The following is a 23,830-nucleotide window of genomic DNA, read 5'->3' on the forward strand; positions in this document are numbered from 1 at the left end:
TGAAAAAGAAGAAGACAAATGAGAGGGTGAAAGATGAAGGAATGTAGACACATCAGTGGTCTTTAGAGACAAACTCTCCCCTGATCATGGATTTGGAGGAAAGGCCCAGCATGCTCAGCAAGTCCTACTTCTCACTATATTTTCCTACTTTATTCCTCACTTTTATTTTACAAATGTATTCTTGATCTGATCCAGTCTACTGCATTTGTATCTTTGAAACACAACTGCCAATCACACACACACACACATCAAAGAACACTCACACTCTTTTAAAAATAATGGTTCTTAATTGGCATCGATGGTTCCATGAAGAACCTTCAATGTCCATTGAACCTTTCCATTCATAGTGGAAAAAGGTTCTTCGGATTTCTAAAATGTTCCTCACACTTCAAAACACGGTTCTTTTCAGAGCTGTTCATTAAAAGGTCCTTGTTCAGTGGCTACACTAAAACACTGTTGTGGGAAATAATCACAATGCATTAATATCTTTGATATACATTAGAGATTTACAATATATTTATATTATGAACAGAAAAGGATGTACATAATCATTTTTTATGAAGTACTATGCGCTACGAAGCTTTCACCTGACGTCCTTTTCACAAGCACTGCTAAACACATACTGTACGTAGTCAACCCCAGGCATCTATACACATATATCTACATGCATAATACGGTAAAACATCATCAACCTTTCACCCTACATGTCTTCTGAGGTACAGTATGTTTTCAAATGGCTGCAATTTACCGTATTGCAGGGTGCATGATTTTAACCTCTGTTATTGTTTCTTAGTTGCCGCCACATACAAATATATCCTACAGATACTCATGTACATTAATAAATGGCTGGTCTACTTTGTCTCATATTATAGAGTAAAACACAGAGCCAGCAGAAAGCTAATGACAGAAACCAGACCAACATGGCTCATTTCAGTCTCGCAGTCAAAAAAGCCATTCTTGGCATCGCTGCTATTATTAGCCCTTAAAAAAAAAAAAAAATCATGGCAACCATTGCTTCCATCAAAATACCACAGAGACCAACCAAAATACCTTTCAGTTAGTGCTACTGCGAAAACTGATGACTTGGCCACCATTCATCAAAAAGAAATGAAAAAAAAAATGAAATAAAACAATGACAGAAAGATGCAGAAAGATTCCTGTACTGTTTGAATAGTGGTTGACCAGGTTTTCAATATCGTATTTCTACAGTATGCGATATAGGTTAATTTATTCGAATTATAACAACTGATAGGCTATGTATATAAATGTGCTCAAATTCGTTTAATTTGAGCTCATCAGTGAAAATTTTACGTTTTAGTTCATTTTTGTCATTAGCGTTTATTTTATAGTTTCAGTGAATAATTTTCTTGTGCTTTTTCCATTTATATTTTTTTATGTTTCTGTGCAGCTTTATAATTTTTTATATTATTTTTACATTTTATTTTTTATTTTATATATTATGTAATTTTAGTACTTCAACTTATTTTATTTAGTTGCCAAGGCAACATTAATTCTATTTTATTTTATTTACGCTTTTTATTTCCAAAAACTATTTTAAAAGTTTTAGTTAACAATAACAACACTGGATATTTGGTAAAAACTGGTAGAGCATTATGCTAGCAACACCAAGACGATGGGTTTGAACCCCAGGAAATGTGCATACTGAATGCACTGAAAGTCATCTTGGATGAAAGCGCCTGCCAAATGCATTGCATAAACCAATTTATTGTAACTAAACCTATGCAACTTTGACAGAAATTATGGTTACCATGGTACCATCTCTAGCAAGGATCCGTCTGGTCAATTGCGCGCAACAAACACACTTGCACACTCGCGCACACACACATACACAGCAGGGCTTCAAGATGGGCTCCTATTGCAATCTGCATGATTTAGCAGTGCAACAGAATAAATGTTCTCTGTTTATCGCTTCTGACATAACAGCTAAGGAGCAATAGCAGGGTGAGGGAAATGAATGGGGGAGAAAACCAGAAAAGGAAATAAAGAGGGGTGAAGTAAGAAATATGCAGAAAAAAAAAGAAAAATTGAACCGAAGGCAGAGCATCAAAGAGTTGGTAAATAATTAGCGGGACTAACATGGCGTTACTGGTAGCTGTGGTGGAAACGTCAGCCGACGAGATAACTCCGCACTTGGCACATTTGAGCGTCATATTGTACAGTGGCACTGTCATCTGACTGCAAAGTCAAATTAACACACTGAAATACACATGTACGCTGATATATAACCACACACACGCTCTCGCACACGCACACATACACAGAGACACATACACGTACATACAATGTTGATACACAGACCTAGCGGACACAGAATCCCCTTCAAGCTCCCACTCAGGGCAGATCTCTGTCATGGCTTTGGGAAGAGTGCAGGAATGATGGAAAAGATGCTGTCACGATAGTTTTATTTCTAAATAGGCCTCATTGAATATGTGGGACAAAGAGCTAACAAGTAACAAAATACAAATAAATCAGCTCTATATGTCATGCATGTATGTATGGATTACCATCACTTATTTCCACTGACAGTCTACGTAAAATATTTCATGATAGGATTCTGATTCTGTCATATCAATGACATCAAAATCTTCTTTTGGATTGGTATGCCATATGGAATTTGCTTGATTTAGGCTGCGAGCAGTTTATCCGTCCCACTCTGCATCTGTCTTTGGTCCCTGGAGAGAGACATGGGAACTCGAAAAAGCTGGCTGAAAAACATACACACAAACATTCATGCGTGTTGACAGCCGAAGATCGTGCATTCAGACGCGGCTAAATCACGGTCATTTTAGGAGACACATTAAAGTCATCCAGAGCCATTACTGCTAATGTCCTGCATGCACGAACTCAGCATATATCTATGCGTGGCTTGTTTCTTTTATTATTATTAACAGTATTTAAGTCTGCAATGCCACTGTTGAGACAGAGAGTATTTACTTTTATCATAAAACATGCTGTTAATCTCAAATGCATTTTAATATTTGCAGACAGCTTATGAAACGTGACAAATATGCATTTGCTTTTTGGACAACTATTAAAAAAATAAATAAAAATTGTCTGACATTTTCAAAAAACACACTGAGCAAAATGATGTCCAAAAGACGTCTTTTCAACGTCTTTGTCACAAAAGTCGAACGTTGAAAATACGTCCACTGAGGGGCGAGAATGAAAGTTATGACGTCTTTTTTTTTACGTGTTCTGGACGTCTGAAGAACACGTTAATGGATCCTTCGTACAAGATTAAAAACTAGTTCAAATGTGGCCATTTTCAACATTATTTATGGTCTCATTTAGACAATTTATACTGTTTCTGGACCAAATAAACACTCTCAGGATGCATTAAATTTATTTCGTTTATTTCCTTACATTGTTTAGATGGTGATATTTGTTTTATTCTAAGTCACCATTGTGGTGATCAGTGTTTGCTTTAGTTGGGCTCTTGGTTCAAATTTTTTTCTTGGCATTTACTGCAAAAACAATGGTGTTATACAAACACACAATTACAACAGTCAAAGAAAAGCTAAAGTAAGGCGATCTGGGACCAAGAGCCCTACTAAAGCAAATACTGATCACAACAATGGTGATTTAATATGAAACAAATATCATCATCTAACCCGCATCTAAACAATGTAAATAAGCTTGAGTTTTAATTTAATGCATCCTGAAAATGTTTATTTGGTCCAGAAACAGAATAAATTGTCTAAATGAGACCATAAGTTATGTTGAAAACATGTCCACAATGGCCAAATTTGAACTAGTTTTTAATCTTCTAACGTCTATATCGGACGTGCAGAACACGTCACAAAAAGATGTCATAAAAAACTTTCATTCCGGCCCCTAAGTGGACGTCTTTTCAACGTCTGACTTTTGTGACAAAGATGTTGAAAAGATGTCTTTTGGACATCATTTTGCTTAGTACTGTTAAAAAATGTTGGGGTCGGTAAGATTTTTTTTTTTTTTTTTTGAAGAAATCTCTTGCTCACCAAGGATGCATTTATTTGATTTAAAAATACAGTAAAAACAGTAATATTGTGAAATATCATTACAATTTAAAATAACAGTTTTTTTTATACAAATATATTTAAAATTGTAATTTATTCCTGTGAAGGGAAATCTGAATTTCCATCAGCCATTACTTCAGTCCTCAAAGTCACATGAATATTTTTTACCGTCACAATTGCACAATATTTTTGCGGAAACTGCAATACATTTTTTTTTTGGGGGGGGGGGGGGGGGGGGATTTTTTGATGAATGGAAAAAAAAAAAAAAAAAATATTTATTAAAAAAATAAATCTTACTGACTCCAAACTTTTGAACGGTAATGTATGTAACGCAAATGTTGCACACAAAATAGCCACCTGCAAAAAAACTAAAATAAAGATAAAAATAAAGCCATCAGTTTGGCTGCCCAAACGTATAGAACATTGATTCTGCTACTGGCAGACATGTAGATTAAACCCTGAATAATATAAGAAATTCAATTCCAAGAAAAAGGCCAATGCCAATACAACCTCAGTAGAGGCAGTGATATTATAAAGCAATCAGCATTTTTTTTTTTATACAAGACCATCTTTCTAGTCCTCATGGAGGAACTTCAAAGACCTAGCTGATATCAATCATTACAAAATTCTCATTTATTTTACCCTCCATTTTCAAAACAGTTCATCTTTTGTTTTGTCTTGCCACAGGTAGTGAAGGGACATGAAAGCTCATGATGTGGACCAAAATGCCCTTTGTTATTCTAAAACTGAAGAAAATGCCAGAATTTACAGGTGTACGAGACTACCCAAAATGCTGCGCCTGCACTACGCATAATTAACAGCAGTGCTTATTAGTTAGGCTAATGAAAAAAATGTTTTGTTTAAGAACAAGGGTGAGAGAGGGAGGGAAAGTGATAAAAATCCTCCCTCTAAATGTGATTCACCCTTCCCATCTATAAGCACCAAACAACGCCAGCCAGCCTTGAGTTTATCTATCTTCGCAGAGAATGCAATGCGGCTGGAACATACTCAAACAAACATGTTGATAAGAGTTTCGGAATTGCAAAAATTTTTCCCATAATTACTTCGACACAAACAGAACTCCGACTTTACAAAAAAAAAAAATCCAATCCGATCCAAAATGTCCAAACAATGAAATCCACATACTTTCTCATTCAAGCTTACTTTTGCACACTCCCAAACACACACACACACACACACGCAAACAAACTAATTTATGGATCCAAACTGAACTTACAGCTATTCTAAACCTAAACGTCTAATCTAAAGCACATTTAATCTGGCCAGCATGCTTCCATCAGAATTAAGTCCTAAAAGATTACATCAGGCAAATGTGAGCGCTAAATTGTGGGAAAGGCTAAATTAGAAGATGGGCGGACCTGCATCTTAGCCAATCAGTGGCGATTGGGCGGGGCAGAGAGGAGACCCCTGAGTGTGAGCGAGGGGATGCTGTGGTAACTCCTATACAATGTCTCAAACAGCACAAAAACAAACACAATTAAGCAGAAATATCATAACAGAGGCAAACACAATGTAGCTGAAATGAAATAATCATAATAACAATCTAAAAACACAAAGCAAAGAGAAGGAACAAGAGAAAAAAACAACAACACGCAGATGCAAAAATGATGCCAGTAAGGGCACGCGTCAGCCTGCAGGCAGTGGAGCACAGCCCAGAAAAGGAAACACAGACAGTCAATCATGAGTCATAGCATGAGTAATATTCGTCTTCTCGGTAATAAATCGCTGGACATATTTCTGCTGTAACGCCTGATTGGTAGAAGACATGTGAATCTTGGAAGATTAACAAATCCAGTGTGTAATTGATGGTCAATGGCACGGAGATGGACAGTGTACGACTGAGAAACCCTTATAATGAGGTCTATGATAACAATTCTCGGTTCATACTTCAGCTTCAATGGCATTTAACTCGCACGACTAAAAACTTGTCAAAATCAATGGATATAAAATGAGAATTCGCTCAGCTCGAGAGCTATCGATCAGATGCATGAAGCTCACGCCTTATGTCAGATTTCCTTTGCGGCTGCCCCTCAAATAAACATTTCACACACAGAAACATGACTTTGAATCAAGATGCACAGCAACACCTAAAAATCAAGAGAAGCTGGAGAAATGATTAAGCGACTTATGGCAAATCACCAACAGAAATGTAGAAGAAATGCAATGAGTGAGCAAAGGCATCATGTTGCTTTTGACAGAACCAATAACCAGTCCTTCTCAATATCTTCCCCTCGGAAGGACAAAAATATATATTTTTTTCTTTTTACTTGGAAAAGGGGCGAGAAACACTCAATTCAATATATATTACAGAAAAAAAAAATCATGTAAGTAAATCTATTGATATTATGCGATATTATTTTAGAGGAAAACTAGGAAAAATAATTTGATTTGATGATTCATTTGGTAATAAATGTGCTTTCTTTTGCGGTGCAAAACTATTTTTCCGTTTAATTCATTCATGTTAATTTGTGTCCTTTTGGAGGAGGGAGAGATGTTATGAAAGGTCTGGCCAATGAATGTCTTTCCCAGAGCTGGTTAAAGGTCAGCCAATGAGATGAATGAATACTGTGAGGCATACCCGGCCCTCTCCTTGAGTTTCATATCAGTTATGCCATCTTTGGACACCAGTTTGTTAAAAACCAGAATCCCGATTACCATGTTAACCTGGTGAAGAAAGAGGAAAAAGGTGAACACATGACAAATACAGCCACACAACAGATCCAGTGTGCTACAACGTGTAAAGCCTCCATTACTTTACTGTGGTTTTGTTGCATTTTAATAAGAAAATCTTAGATTTTAGAGTAAGTAATGTTTTAAAGTCCCCCTGAGGTAAAAAAAAAAAAAAAAAAAAAATCAAGCTTTTAATGTCTATATGGTGTTTTAATATGCTTTAAGACAAACCATGTATAAATGTACAAGTCGTCAACACCATTGTTGAGTATTTTCTCTTTAAAACTGCAGTGAACCAAAGACAGTCTCAGAAACGCCATATGAAATCGCTGGTGTTTTTGACATCACAAACTACCTTGTAACCAATCACGTCAACATGTGATCGTCAACGAGTGGATCTGAGCTGGTGTGAGTGAGTGGAGGCGGAGCTAATCTACATATTCATAGAACGCGTATACTAAATGAGGCAAGGGTGCAGTTACATTCAAACTATTTTAAGGCATGAGGATTTATTTTTGTTTTTTAAATATGTCATTTTGGTGATCAAAGATTAGTTTTAAGGGATCAAATTCCTGACTGCAGGGGGACTTTAACCGTACTGTAAATTTGCCTTTAACTTATGACTTTTGCACTGTATCTCATATAATAGTTTGCTTACTGCTAACTTGTTCAGACAAATCTAATGAAGTCAATAAAAATATCAATAATAGTTGTTGTTCAAGCTACTTCTGATTCTAAATTTCCAATTTTAGGATTTTGGATACCAATATTTCACACGTGAAAAACACGTGTTTGCTGGATATTATCATAGATATATACACTAGATGTCGCCTTGGCTACGGCAGCTCATTAGAACGAATGCGTCAATAGAGCCGCCAATGTAGACAAAGGTCTAACAGAAATAAAATCACCATACATCATCATGAATGCGATTTTTTCGGGGGTTTTTTAGTTCATACATGTATTTTTTTAATATATATTCTTCCTAGTTCAGATTTCATTGGTGTGAACATCAAACACAGCACAAAAGTCCGCCACCATCAACTAATTTGAAGTACAGGCAGAGATAGCAGCGTTACCAAGCTAGCTACTTCCTATGACAAGTCCCCTGTTCCAAGATGGCGGCAGTTTTAGCGCATGCTTAGAACCCCATGTCTATGGGATATTATGTTGGGGCGTTATGAGAGTAAAATCTGGATTGTTAGCATTCTCATTCACTTCCATTCTAAGTGCTTGTCACTAAAGCTTGAAATGAAGGACAGAAGATTTCTGTGAATAATTCAAACAGAGAGAGAAATTGTACCAAGACGACAGCAGCAGCTGGTCCCACAAAGGCATACAACAGTCCACCTTCCAGAGACAGCCAACAACTAACACAAAACACAAAAGAAGAAAAGAGAGAGTAAGAACAAGAGAGAATGAAGAAATAAAAGGATAAAGAGTCAAAAAGGAAAATAGTTATCAGTGATGTCATATATTGTAGGGAGCTCTAGGACTATCATAAATATATGATTAATCATGATCACTTCATCATGATGATACTTACTAGTTAACAGTGCCATATCCCTTTGCCTTGGTGAATCCAACAGAAATTGCAACAACAAGAGCAGGTAAACCTATAATAAAGGAACAGAGTGGAGGGCTATTGAGTACTTTCTATATATCATGCATCAAGATGTTACATTCAGTTAAATTACATTTTTAGATCAATTTTAGCATGTAGTATCAAACAATGCTGCTAAAAACCAACTGAAATGTTATATCACCTACGACCTACCCAGTTGGGTCATTATTTGCAGAGGAGACTCCTATTAATGGAGTTAAGCACTGACATTTCATGAAATCATTATCCAGAAGTTAAAATACGTTTATGTTATTTTAAATAGTAAACAATAGTGGATGTGCTGCTTTTGAAAACCTTTCCTGTGGAATGCTGTGTTTAATGTTTTAACTCCAGTGAGGATTACTTGGCGCTTGATAATTCTGCTTTGAATGGTGTCCTAAACAGCAGCACTTACGTTCTGAGAAAATATCTCCGTGCAAATAATGAACAATGATGAGCACTCACTCCGTCTTTGCAGATGGCTTAGCAACATAGACATATAGGCCCATAATGACATACACTGAAGGACTCGAACGGTCCATTGGCCGGTTTGAATAAGTCGGATGAATGTACTGCTGCACACAGACAGACATACAGTAGCCTAATGGAAACCATTCTTGGGGCTTTCCCAATTTTATGAAAAATACTATTATATTTGAAGGATAGAATTTAAAGGAAAAGGTAAGATACACGTTTTATTTTTTTAAATGTTTTGTAAGTGAGATGAGTCAGACAATTATTTACACTGCAAAAGGTTAAGGCCTATCTGTTCCCATTAAATATATATAAACCATCCTTAAATACATGTTTACCTTATAGGCAAAATTGCAAACAAATATATTTGCTTAAAGCAATTAAAAATAGCCTACTATTTGGCCAGTGGAAAAGATGTAAATGATGATTTTTTTTTTTTTTTACAATATTGGTGTATTTATTCTAAAACAATGCAAGGGTACTGAGTAATTTTTAATAATGTTTCATAGTTTCCTAATGTTTTGTGTTAAACGTGGTATCAAATGGATGTGAATATGCATGGAAATAATATGCAGATGACATTATGCATAGTTAAACTCCATAATGGTTATTTCGGGGAGAAGACAGGACATGCACAATCCTCTGCTGACAGGGTTTTATAAAGGCAATTTAGTGCAGGTTCTAGGTTTTGTGCACAAGGTTTTATAGATGAGGCCCCTGGTCACACATACATTTTCTCTGATCAGATAGCTATCCAATCGTGAAGAGACAAGCTGTAAATGTCCTCTAAAACACTTAAACAGACTTAGACAGATTAAAATCTGATCATTCAAACCACTTCAGGAGGTGGTTTGTGATGCATTACAAATGAAACTGGATAAGTGTAAATGCATCTGCTTGTTGAAACCACATGTGTAAAATTTTAACTTCTTTTTTTTTGACATTTTTAAAAAAATAATTCTGGGAGATAAAAGGTGGAAACATGCTTTCGGTCTAACTCGATTTCGATCTCGATATTGCATTTAATTTGCGGGCACCAGGGAGCCGCTATCAGTATGCGGAAGACTCTCTGGCCTTCTGGAAGAGGTGGGATGTCTGCATATACTATTTCACGAAATGTGTAAAAAAAATAAACATGTGAGAGTGTGTTATACCAGCTCCTGTTAGCCAGATATGACAGTACTACAGCAACTCGCATAGCTACTCATCAGCAGTGGTCCATATCTGTGGCGGAGAATCTCTCCAGCAAGCTGATGTGTAAACGACAGCAAATGAAACTGAATATTTGGCGTCGCATCATGAAGCTCAATCACCTTCTTTAAAAATAGTGAGGTTAAATGATCTCACCAGTTAGTGTCACTATCATCTATTGCAGCCATCTTGAAATTAGCTGATAATAAATCAAATGCAGCTCATACCTGTTGCTTTCCTTGACGCGAACTCCACTAAATATAGCGAAGATCGGATTTATATTCGTTTTGCAGAGGCACATTTATTTGGCCAAGTGTGAATGGAACAAGTCGGGGTATTCGATCAGTAAAAACGAGTGAAGTAACTAGTAGTAAATAGGCCTATTATTAGGAAGTCAAAGAGACGAGCCTCACCCCAACCAAGGCAGAGGAAACGCTTGCGTATGATGCGGTTTCTAAGACGGCCAGTCACAGCCATGTAAGACTGCCATGCCTCCGTGAGAACCCAACAGAAAGAGGACAGGAAGAAGAAGTGCAGAAATGCAGCTACAAGAGTACAAACAACCTGAGAGCAAGAAAATAGAGACATAAAGAGAGAGTCCATCCATCAAAGATAAGGTTATGTAAAAAGGAAAATAGGAAGATTATGAAACTTATTTGTGTTTGTTTGACCTTACCTTGTTCCGTGTCTGGGTTTGTCCAATAAGAATGAGTGCATTGGAGGAGATGATGGACAGACAAAAGTTGATGAGGATGACAGAACGTTCTGAGCGGATATACCTGAAGAAAAACACAAAAACATTGAGCCAATACATCTGAACATAGCTGTCAACCCTCCCGTTTTTTCCGGGTTTCTCACGTATTTTTACTCTTTTCCCGCTGTCTTCCCGTTTTAGTATTTTCCCGTAAAATATCCCGTATTTTTACTTTGATTGTGTGAGACGTGCGAGCTCGGACTGACTCGGCTTGAAGTCGTTTATTCTCAGATGCGGCGCCGCGCGCGCTGGCCGGAGTGTGGCGTGTCCGTTTTTATTTCGGCTCATGTTAACAGATTAGAGCTTGCACACTCCAGAAAACGCGTGCATGCTAGAAATAGAACTGACGCCTATTTTTTCACGCGGCACGCAAGCGTGTTGAAAGCGTTTCCAGGCAAAAAAAAATAAATAAATAAAAAAATAGGAAACGATGTTTATATGTCATTTTGTACTCGAATAGCCTACATTTTACATTTTCATGTTTGAAAGTCAAGGTTTTTATATAAATTCAGATATGAATCTAATTTAAACAAATAATAATTATAATAATCGATTTATATTGCCATTAGTTTTGCCTATATATAATTTAATGTCATGTAACATATGAATAAAATATCTTTTCTTTTTTTTTTTTCATTTGTTTCTTATGCTCTTAACAATGATTACACAAAGAAGAAGAAAAAACTTTTGAAAAAAAAATAGTTCTGGGCCTCAGGAGGATATAAAGATGGGATAGGCTACAATAACAACAGAGTGTGTCTTCTGGGTCCACCACCAGGCTAAATATAGGCTCTTTAAAACTACATAAAATGTGTAAATGTAATTGAAATAAACAGACAGCCCACTTCCCTATTTTGTGGGTTTTGGAAGATGTGATAACAGTTGAAATTGTTGTCGTAAAGGCAAGAGCAACACACCGCTAATTCAAATGTAGATTTTTTTTTTTCTTTAAATGACACTAGTTTCTAGGCTAGTTATTAGCTCTTTAGACTTTTAAGGATTAGTGCTTTATTTTTAAAGTTTGTGGGTAAGAATCGTGTAAAAAAAAATCCCTTATTTTGGGGAAGGATTCCGGGAAAACTTCCTTATTCTCAATGTTCAATGTTGACAGCTATGCATCTGAATGATGCCTATTGCTCACAATCATTCACTCACAATGCTTTTAAAAAATAGGCACATCAATGGAACCCGAACTGCTGTATAATAGCTAGTGGTGATGACCAATGTCACACTGTGACTGCCTCTGTACACACTCCTGAAGCACAAGATGCTCTGACTTTGTCAAGCACAACATGATCAACCGGTTGGAGTTTTTGCAGCTATCTTTGAAGCCAACAGAGCATATCATAAAGGCGAAGACACTGAAATAAATGTAGTCTTTTTTTTAAAACTTTTATTCTCAAATATAATCTGTATGACAAAAATTTGGTTTTGTAAATGTAAAACATCAGTATTTTTGGATGCTGTATTTTTTTTTAATCAAAAATCAAATAAATGCAATATTCCAGAAACATTGGAAAATAATATTACAATTCAAAATATTTTTTCAATGTAATTTATACCTTTGATGGCAAAGCTTAATTTTCAGCATCATTATTCCAGTCTTGTGTCACATGATCCATCAGAAATCGTTATAATATGCTGATATGATGGTCAAGCAACTTGAATGAAAACATTGAAATATTGATAACAAATGTTGGGCTGATTAATATTTTTGTGGAAACCGTAATACATTTCTTTCAAGATTCAGTAATGTTCAAGAGAACAGCATTTATAAATACATACATTTTTTTTAACAATGTAAAAGTCGATTTACTGCCACTTTTGATCAATTTAACATATCCCTTCTAAATAAAAGTATTAATTTAAACATTTTGTACTGACCCTACATTCACTTAAATTTACTATTTATTTTTTTAGAAATAATCCAAAATGTACAAATAGTACCCGGACGTCATAGCAACGCCTTTCGCATTTCGTTCCCTATCAAGCTCTCGCCGGATCCTCTCTTCGGCAACCAAACTAAGGAAAGTGTGCACCTTCTCGTTTGACCACGGTGTATTCTTCCGAGTTGCCATAATAATAGTAGTAAGTTTAGAAACTATCAAACTATTTAAAAATGGCGGGGTTATTCTGGCGTGTGGTGCAATGATGACGTGAATGGTGACGATTCTCTCTGACCAATCAGCAGTCGGCATTGTTTTCACGTCACATTTTAGTATTGTCTCAGCTCGCTAAGAACCTCGTCGGAGGTGATACTAAAAAAAAGCAGGTACAACTTTTACGCAGTGGAAAACCAAACAAAGGCGAGCCGAGTCGAGTCGGTACTGTGTAGTGGAAAAAGCGCCATTTAATGTGCCAATTAAGCACAATCAAGCACACAAGTCACTAACATCACAAATAACCACAACTGCATCATAAATAAAAACCTGACTTGTTTAGGATTACATCATGTCAAATAATTGATTTGAATCTCAAACTCCAAAGCATCACAAAGCTCTTAGAAAATATGTCGCTGTCCGTGGTGCTGAAACCCCAGTGGCTTCCCATTAATGTCTATGAGTTTCTTTTACTGGTGAACAGCCAAATTGTGTTTTAGCAGTGGGAGATCTTGCTTACCTCCAAACAGACACATATATGATGATAAGGAGAAGCAGGGTGAGGGACGACACCCCGCAGCCCACGATCAGAGTCACAGATGGAAGCTGGGACTTATCCATGTTCTGTCAACACAAGAAAACAGACTCAGTTAGTGCTCACGGATGCTAACGGTGCATCAGGCTAGCCGCCTGCCGTCCTCCATGCGATTCTGTGCTGAAGAGAGCTGAGGAGAGAGGGCTGTTGTCCGTGCGGCTCCAGCTAAGGAACAAGGTGAGATGAAGGTCACTCAGCAAAGGGCTGATACTGAGATATCCAGAGGGCACAGCAGAGAGCTATAGTATAGCAACCCATGATTGGCTTTAATGCTATAAAGACCCATGGAAAAGCCAAATGCTTGATGCTGTGAATTATCATACACAGATTGTGAACCAAACGCTTCAAATATAACACATTTGCAGCCTTGCGCAACCATTGTCTTGGTTGCCATGGTGATGTGTTGGAGAAACAGCGGCCACTGCAGTGGTGTACGCAGCATTAACTGTACCATAGGTGTGAGTAGTGCATGCCTGTGTGTTCATGAATATCTGCATTCCTTGCTTAAGCCTTAAGCCATTGAAATGCAGGTCTAGAACTACTTGCCTTTCAACATTTTAAATACATTTATGTGGTACTGTGGGGTTAAGGATGTCCACGGGGTGTGGACTTCTCACCTTAGCTCAAAAACACACAGACTTACACTTACACACAAAGATAATTGGTTGAGTTTATAGGCTGTCTTGTCTCCAGGTTTAATGTGCGCACAGGGCCAAGTTAATTAAATCCCTCTGATTAATCTGCACTGCAGTGTGGTCCCCACTGACAATCAAGAAAGAAATGCATCCTCTGAGACTAAGTTTGTCTTCCCCTAGCCAATCAAACACCTGACTAAGCCTAAGCAGTGGAAGACAGGATAGTACTCAGAGCTAGCTCTATCGAACCAAGGGAATTATTTAGTCCATCAGTGCAGATGGAGAAACAGAAATTCTAGAGTATCAAGTCCCGTCACTGCTGAAATGTTTGGGAAGTTGAAATGATAGCACATATACGACACCATTTTTCCGTTTTGTAATAATTTAGGCCATTTGTAATTATTACCTGCAGTCATAGGTGTCAGGACAATAAGAGGACATTTGTCAACACTTAAATAGAGACTAGCCAATATTGCTTCATTGATGACCAATATTCAGAACCATAATTGTTTTGTTTCAGAATGATGAGATGCAATTATCACTAAATTATATAATGAAAACAGAATATGCATTAGGGATAAACAAACAAACCATAATGAATGATAAAACGTACACATTGAATGCAACGTTAGTTGAATGACAGTCCCAAATGCGAAAATGTAAATGAAATAAATGAAGAGTTCCGATGCAAAAGCCTCTAAGTGCCATTTGAAATTTTCTTCTAAAATGATCATTTTTATCAAGCGTATATATTCAAGTTCAGTAATTTCACTTAAATGACAATTAATAGGTAATCCTGATTGCAATTTAAGTGAAATTACTTTACTTAAATGTACAAGCTTGATAAAAATGATCATTCTAGAAGAAAATTTCAAATGGCACTTAGAGGCTTTTGCATCTGAACTCTTCAAATATAATTGTTAAGTCGGAATATACTTGAAAATGAGTGGGTGTTATATAAAAAGCTATTCTATACAATACATAAGTTACTTTACCTTTGAATACTGCAGTTAAAATATGGTCATTGGTCTATCCATTTAATGGTATTTTAAAACTGTATGCAAATGCATAAAAACTCGACTTGCAATACTAAACCTTGTGGAAGGGATGAGCAAAAAAAAAAACAATGGCCTACCTCAGAAGAATGTACTAACATGAAATACCCCAACACAGCATGTGGTTTCTTGTTCTCGCCATCTTCACTGACCCATATTCAAGAATGATGTATTCAGAGCTTCATCCAAGTACAACTGCAGTGTAACTGTGCATTTCTACAAGCTTAAGCTCATAAATATTCAGTCTGGGCAAAACCACCTCTCGTATCAAACTGCTTATAAAGCACAAGACAATCTGACCAATGTACACGGGAGTCTGGCTCAAAGCTGGAAACATCTGTAGAAAGACTGGCATGTGATTAAAATAGCTGCAGTGTACTATCTCCCTTTATTGTTGTCCACGAGCACTGCAGCTGACTGTATATATTCAGACTCGGAATGTGGGAGGGAAAGAGAGGAAGAGAACTGTTTCTCTGCCTCTTTATCATTCTAAAGCTGTAGGACGCCGGTTGCCAGCGGAGGGGCCGTTGGATGGGCCATTTTGAGGTGGCAAGTGGAGCTGCAGGAATAATTAGCAGCAGAGCAGTGGGGGTCTGGAGCGAGAAGACTAGAGAACTAGAGAGACAGACAGGGAGTGGAGCCAAGGGGAGGAGCAATCCTCCTTTCTGCTGGCACATGGCAACACAAATGAAATCCCCACAATATGCTTCCCATGAGGGCACGGAACTGCGACACTCCCTTAGTCCACATCCATCTGACCAGGTAGAGCAGGACATGGAGCCATCATAAGGCGAGAGATTAGCATACCGCTATGGCTCTCTGGTTCACCGTGAAGAGACGTGGCAAATCATGGTGTCTTTACACACACATCCATGAAAGCAAATAGCAGCACATAAATGCACACAGGAGCCCTCTAAAACACAGATACAAATGTATATAATGTAAACTGGCTTCAAGATGGGGCAATATGGTCAAATACTGAAAATTCTGTCCTAAACCATGTCCATAAACCTAACCATACCCTAAACATAACTTGGGATAATAAAATCATTGGGAAATGATAGGCAAATAACACTGATGGAGAAGCACCTAACCCTGGTTGTAAGCTTAAACTTGTTGCATCAAAAGATTAGTTGGGAATGTTGAACAAAAAGCGTTGATCCAGGAACAGGTTGAACCTGATGAAATCACGTTCACCATATCAATATATTCCAAAGACATTGCTTGAATGTAACATCAACCTTTGGTTAGCAAAAAATTTAAAATGAACTTTCTTATTGGACTTCCCTCGGATTGAGTACATACTGTTTCAAATAAAAATAAAGTTTGTCTTTTTAATTTTGTTAGTATCTTGTTTTTCCTCTGAAATGACTTTCCTGTTTTGCTGACATCACTTAGCCAAATAGCTATTCAGGCATAATTGTAGCGAATTCTGACTTATAAAGCCCATATTTCCAATTGATTTCCAAAGCAAAGTAATGGTAATGGTGAAATCATAAATCTGTTTTGTGATGATGTACTTTTTTCGCTTGGTTTCTCAAATCAAAACAGTGTCACAACAGTGACTTCTGTTCTTGAAGCAGTCAATCTGAAACATCTTGGCAGAGCAAATGAGAGAAGACGTGGCCATTGTTTTGGCCAGTAGGGTGTCAAGCTTCCTCTTCCTCTTTTTTTTTTCTTCTGGGCTCTCTGGCTCATATCTGGGCCAAGCTGCACAAAGAGAGTGTTATAGCGTGTTCTATAGCTTTAAGAACTTCCACTGCCCATGCTGTTTCCAAGGCAACTGGTGAATAAACTGCTTCAGAGGCAGTTTCCAGTCTAATAATAACTAATCACACTGAATGAGAATTCCACACAAAGACACAACCCTTCCCTGCATTAAACCAAACCAAATTCTATCATTTTATAGAAATATGGCAATTTAAAGGTAGACATGTTTACAAAAAAGACAACCCTCTAAGGCCCAAATGAACCAATGCTGTGTATTTAAGATATATGTTTTTTTTTTACACTCATTAAATGCCAATAAAAACACTATGAAATTTTAAATGTACCAATTTAAATGTATTTGAGGTGTCCACCCAGCACAAAATAAGAATAAAAATATATATGTCTTGGTGTGTTTTAAACAAAATGTATTCCATTAAACATAATAGAGATTGTCTTCTTTAGTTCTTCTGTAGGTCTATTTTGAACAATTCAATTATTAATTCCATGTATTTTCTCTGTACAAACATTTAATGTATGCAAATCCAATTTGAATGCCAGCATGTTTAAAGCACTGCGTTATGGCATTAAACAAACATAGCAAAACATAGGCTAATTTTGTCATAATCATATGTGCATACACTCAGAACACATTAAAGATGGAAACATGTCTTAAAATGTTTGCATTAAATCTGCTGTATGGTTCTGTCATGTCGTGGGGAGGAAGAGAGGGGGGAGTGAGAGAGAGAGAGAGCAGGATCTGTTGATACATAATGACAATGACGCCTATATGTACCAAAAAGCGGTACATTAAAATCACAAAATATCACACAAACGCACATTTTTACATTATTCGGCTTAAAACGATACAAAAGAAATGGCTAGACTTACCACATCGGGATTGAGGCGTGCTAAAATGGCGAAAGTGGAGAGTCTGTCACACAAGCATTTGGTTGTGCTGGAGTCGACGGGCACGGCTCTACAGCCTCGCGCAGACCAGGAGCCCAGCAACGACGAGCTGCGGAGCGGAGACACACAAGAGCGCGGAATGAGATCAAATCCCTGCGCGATAAAAAAACCGCTACTTTCCCTAATCCAGCGAACACAGAGCCCGCCGGATGAGAGCCGGAGCGCGAGAAAAGACAGTGAAAAGACAGATGAATGGACGATGTAATGCAGCGCACACCTCTGCTTTCTGCATGGCCAGGTTAGCTGATGTAAAAACAGCTACAAAATGTAAGAAATTATTAAGAGCTGAAATAAAAATTTAATAAATGTTTAAATTGCACATAATTTATTAAAAATAATAATAATAAATTCACCACAATTTAATTTTATATTTTTTATTATTATTAATTATTAGGCTGGTAAAAAGAAGGCACAGTCTTAACCCCGGGTAAACATAATCCTTGGTTAACATTCCTTTTTCGTACTTCACACATTTTATCCAGGGTTAGGCTAATCTTGCCAGGTTATTTTTGACACAAGACAGTAGCTAAATACGGGGTTAACCTTCCTATCCTAATTAAGAAACACTGACACACCGCGACGCGCACAAGCTATTTTTTATTTTTATAAATAAAGTGGCCGGACCGAATTTAACAGACTCTAGTTATTTTTCTGTGTTCCACTCCGTTTCACGTACATTTGAAAAGTAGCTATATTGTGAGCGAGGAGAGTTTGGCGCATGCGCACTATCTAGTCCGTGTGTTCACCATAGTTTTTAGCCTGCTAGACGCTCTGCAGAAAACACTTAACTTTGGGCGCTTGAGAGTGTTTTGGCACCGGAGCGTTTTTTAGTAACAGACTTCGCAGATAATTTGTTTCATAATAAAAATATACTTTTCATTCATTTTGTTCGGTTAGTTGTACAGAAAGAATGTTGTGACAGTTGGTTGGTGTGGTATTTGTCCCGCCCCTCCTCCACTGTGATTGGACGGCTGGGTGAAAAGTGACAATGATGAGTGCGTTTTATCCGAAGTTGAGCATTTTTTAACTGTCTGCGACCTGTCAAAACACAGAGCTCTAGGCGTTTTAGCGCGGAGAAAAAAAAAACGTTCAGCACACGCAATGTTAATTTCACTTCCTGTCTCCTGACATACTGGCGTCATCTGATCGATTTTCGAAGGCAGCATAGATGCATCCTTCACTGCCTTTGATATCCCACAATCCTGTGCTTTCCATTCTGTGGCCCCATCAACACTATTGAGTTTTAGTTTAGAAACGGAGAATTAAAACGAATACGATCTCCATCCACACCAGCGTAGCTGTGTATAAGAATTGATCTCTGTCCACATTAAAACACTGAAAACGTGGATCATGTGACCTACACTAGGCATGCACGTGCCGATGTAAACAGGAAACATATTGACTCTTCCTCAGATTTGACGAAAAAGAAAGTAGCTAAGTTACCTCTGCAAAGAGCGACGCTCTATGTACGGTCAATACTGCCGCTGCACACAGGAATTGTCACAGATCGCTCGAATAATAGCTTACCTCCGGCACATGAAGGCAGTTATAGCATTGTAAAAAAGAATTTACTTGCATCTTGCAAAGACATCAAAGTCAGTAACACTTGTAATTCGTTATCCATGTTGCAGTCACTAACGTAACTGGTAATCCACGCTGTTGTTGTATGTTTTCTTCCGGGGAAGGGTCATGTGATGGGTGGTGGACCAATTTAGGGAAAGATATGCCATGACTGACGACACCCAATCAGAAAACCGAGAGCGAGCCTCTGCGTCATCGTTTCTAAAGTCCTCCGTTTTAGGTGTTCATTTCTGAAGTTTCAGTCCGGACGGGAGGTGCAAACGTAGCAAAAGGTCTCAGTTTCTAAACTAAAACGTAGTAGTGTGGGTGGGGCCTGTGACAGTTGAGTTAGAAAAATAAAAATGGCGTCAAAGATGCGGCTGGTCAGTTTGTGTGTACATTTTTGATCGTTTTCCACTAATGTAATTTCTAGCGATAAATTACTATTGTAGTCATTAAATCGTCTCTTAGTTTTCACTAAAGCTCGCTCTATTTTGCTGTAGATCATTAAACTGTTACGCTGTCATCTGAAATCAGTTTCGCGAGATACCTTTGTGCGCAAACGCTGCCTGCAAAGGCATTGCTTGATAGGGCAGCAAGGCAACAAGTCAGCCGCCTACGTTTTCAGACGCAGCGAAAAAATGGGTTTAACGCCACAAGTGTACATTCCTGATGACGAAAATGACATCATACAGGGACGCGGATGGCAAAAATATACATTGGCATCACAGTTCAACAGCATTTTCACTAACACGCTGAAACACATTTGATGAGGGAAGCAGTTGTCTGTTGGCGAACAACTCACCATTCTAGCACCGCATCGTTTCACACTATCGTTGACACTGGAATTTGGTGTAAGTGCCTACATTTTATAATAATAACAATAATAATAATAGGCCCGTTGTTGTTGTTGCACTGGTTCTAGAGGTTGCTGCATTCCAAAACACCAAATGCCTCCAGTCCAAACTACTGTACACAGAAAGAATCACTTTGAAATGGAAGTTCCCAAAGGACAGTTTGGGGTAGCCTTCTCACACTGTGTTTAGCCTGCAGCAAGTCGATTTTACAAGTAGAGTAAAGAACAGTCTCTTCTACCTGTCAAAACTTTGTATGTTTAAAGGAAAAGTGCAATGGAGCAGAGGATGGTTATTACACTGGGACATCGAGACCTTGGCCAGAGGAGAACTAGCCCCCCGACTGAGTAAGGTGTTTTTTTTTTCTTTTTTTTTCTCCATTCTGTCACCTGATGAAGCTTGGGTTGCTTGTCACCGTCACCTCTGGCTTGCTTAGTAGGGACACTTAATATTCAACAATATTATTGGTCTGGCTGTGACTGAGCTGGAAGATGACATCATTTTTTGCAGAATTGCTTTATAGATGAACTCAACCAATTTAATAATTGATGATCTTTGATGATCTGAACTGAGTCAACACTGTCCTGACTTCAGCCAAAAACAGGCAAATTGCATAATGTTTCTGTTATCACAGTTTTAAAGAATCTGTATGATGTTTGAAATTTATTGTATAAAGCCCTATATAAATAAAGGTGACTTGACTTAAAAGGTATACATAATAAGGTAAAGGTAACTGGAGCACAACATGAGGAAAAAAGAATTCGAACAGTGAGTGTCTCATGTTTACTTTATTATCAATAATTTGGCAATGTTAGATTAGCATTCAATGTCCCACATGTTCATATAATAATAATAATAATCATAAACTAATCATTTACTTGTTAAACTTTACAGCAAGGTTCCTTTTGTTAACATTAGTTAACTACAATGAAAATTCCTTCTAAAGCATTTTTTAATCTTAGTTAATGTTAATTTCAACATTTCCTAATGCACTGTTAAATGTACTAAGCTAACATAAACTAAAAATGTACAGTAGTATTTTATATGAACTAACATTAACAAAGTTGAATTTATACTACATCAAACTCAATGCAGACCCGAATGAATGTGATTGACTGGAACAGGAAACTATGAATAATTTGAAAATATCACATAATATTATAATATATGGAGAGATTAAGACATGCACTACAAATAAATGTCGTCAAAAAAGCTGATATTTCATAGGACCCAACGGCACAATAATCTACATCTTTCTGTTCTTTGCAATAAATTGAGTCAGTTTTATGCTTGCCATTAAACTAGCATCAAACCAGATGACAGTAAAAGCAAAAATATCATAAATACAATTAAAGAAACCTTTATTATGTTGTGGGTGGTGCCCAAAGCCACTAAATAATTAGCCACCTACACAAATTTGAATCTAATAATCTTGACGAGGAACCCTCTTGACAGCATGATTCGGCTGTGTCTGATCTGATGCTCGAATAATTATAACAAAGACCTCATATTGACATCAATGAAAGTGATATGAAAGTCATATCAAAACATACCCACTCCATGCACAACTGATCCTAATAGCAAGTCATCAATCATGTAGCATCCTCTTCATGCAGCTGCAACGGGGAGTCAATATAGTCATGCACACGTACACAGACGCTTTTCTCAAGGCTACCGGCACCATTCCAAACCCACTGTGCGGTAGAGCTCTGCAGTCTGGGATACCCACAATGCACTGGGGCTAGAGGAGCATTGAGGGCCAAAGAGTACAGAGCTGGAAGCACAGTGTGTTGCAGCCCCAGGGGAGGGCTCAGTGTTAACATTAGCACATAAACCTGAAACTCAATATATTATCACCCACTGCACAGACGCTGTGCGTGATACGATTAAGACCTTGTGTCGACCACACAAATATAAAGTAAAGCGCAGCAAGGCTGTGTAATTGGATCACCGGGCTTGCAGTCCAGCGGTAGAACGCATGTTTGCGGAGAACATGCCAAGTGCAAATGCACAAGAAAAGCAAGCTTGCATCATGTAAACAGTTAAAAACAGTATATATATCCAAAATTGCATCTAAAATAAAAGTTTGTGTTTACATACTGTAATACATGTGGATGCACTGTGTATACTAATTTTATATATATAAATACACACACACACGCTTCTATATATTTAAGAAATATTTTCTTGTAATGTATATAGATTTATGTATAATTTATATTATATATAAATATTTTATGTATAAATAATATTTTTTTCTTAAATATACATGCATGTGTGTGTATTTATATATATAAAATTAGTATACACAGTGCACCCACATATATTATTTAAACACAAACTTTAATTTTGGATGCAATTATATATATATACTGTATATAAATGCACACAAAATGCTTTAAAGTCAACGGAATATTGCCGTATTAACTATAAATGATTTATCAGTGCTAATTTAAAATTTAAGTGCCCTTAAACTTTAATCAAATTAACTTCTCCCTTTTGCAGCGACATCTCTTCTCTGATGATGTGTTTACTGGACAACCTGTCTCACATATCGCATCAATAGCAAACCACAATGATCCAATCAATTCCCATCTGACTAAACCAAGTCCCGCCCTACATTTGTTCTTGTTTGAGAAGCTGTCAAAACTTTATAAAAACTCACAATATATGGCAATACATTTCTGAAACATTTCCAATCACAACACACTGGTTGAGCAGACCAATCAGAGCACATTGCACTTTTTAAAAGGAGGGGCTTCATTGAGAAAGGAACTAAACAGTCCATTACTGAGGTGCTCTTGTGAAAAATAATGTTTAAAAAGTAAAATAAATAATACTAATTCAAGCATGAAAACCTATTCTATTAGACCCCAAAACAAAATCAAGAATTATGTAAAATGGCATAATATGGCCACTTTAAATAAATGAGAAGGATCAATGTACGAACAAGCTAGAAAAAAAAAAAATCCTGGCTTGTACTATGGTGTGATTGAAGTGCGAGTCAACAGAAAGCCCACACTCTTTAAAGCTGTTAAGTAAAAGACAGTCAGTGACAAGGACGCCTCCTCGCATTCCAATTTCTCTCCCAAATATGAACTCATTAATCATAGCAGCTGTCCAAGATGGATTTTAATTTTGCACCGAACACACACCAGCCCCGACTCCTCTGCCTCGCTCAATGCGGGCAGATTACATTTCATCGTCCTCTTCCTGTCTCTCACCCTCTCTCTCTTTTGCTCCCTTTATCTCACTCCTTCCTCTCTGTCACCTTTCTCCTTGTCTCTCCTTTTCGTCTTCTCATTTCTCTGCACTAATGTTTTTTCTTTTGTTATAACTGGTGCTTGGTACGCCTTTTGCTTTTGAAAGAAATTAGATTTATGATGTTTTTGTCAGCTGAAAGTGAAAGCGGGCAAACGAATTTTTCCGTTGACTTGTACTGTACAAGAATAACATAAATACTGACTTTCTAATGTTTTTGAAAGAAGTTTCTTGTGCTCACCTCGGCTGCATTTATTTGATCAAAATACAGTAAAATTGTGAAATATTATTACAATTTTAAATAACTATTTTAATATATACTTGCTAAATATTAATAAAAAAAATAATGTAAAACAAATGCAC

The 23,830-nt window shown here is 37.2% G+C and overlaps 1 protein-coding gene across 16 annotated transcripts in view; it reads right to left on the reverse strand.

Annotated features, from left to right (window-relative positions):
• adgrb1a (adhesion G protein-coupled receptor B1a) overlaps positions 1-23,830 on the reverse strand; it is a 72,238-nt gene that overhangs the window by 10,339 nt on the left and 38,069 nt on the right. For 14 of the 16 annotated variants that reach the window (XM_089117882.1, XM_039652009.2, XM_089117870.1 and 11 more), the window contains 8 exons: positions 17,715-17,841; positions 13,352-13,455; positions 10,655-10,757; positions 10,392-10,542; positions 8,257-8,326; positions 8,014-8,080; positions 6,619-6,704; positions 2,098-2,196 (listed from right to left, as the gene is read on the reverse strand). In XM_089117882.1, coding sequence (XP_088974008.1) covers positions 2,098-2,196; positions 6,619-6,704; positions 8,014-8,080; positions 8,257-8,326; positions 10,392-10,542; positions 10,655-10,757; positions 13,352-13,455; positions 17,715-17,841 — 807 coding nt within the window. The remainder of the gene's footprint in view (positions 1-2,097; positions 2,197-6,618; positions 6,705-8,013; positions 8,081-8,256; positions 8,327-10,391; positions 10,543-10,654; positions 10,758-13,351; positions 13,456-17,714; positions 17,842-23,830) is intronic. The other 2 variants (XM_089117873.1, XM_089117875.1) reach the window with 1 other exon arrangement.

This window comes from Pimephales promelas, chromosome 12 (assembly GCF_988280905.1).
Source record: "Pimephales promelas chromosome 12, fPimPro1.hap1.1, whole genome shotgun sequence".
NCBI lineage: Eukaryota > Metazoa > Chordata > Actinopteri > Cypriniformes > Leuciscidae > Pimephales > Pimephales promelas.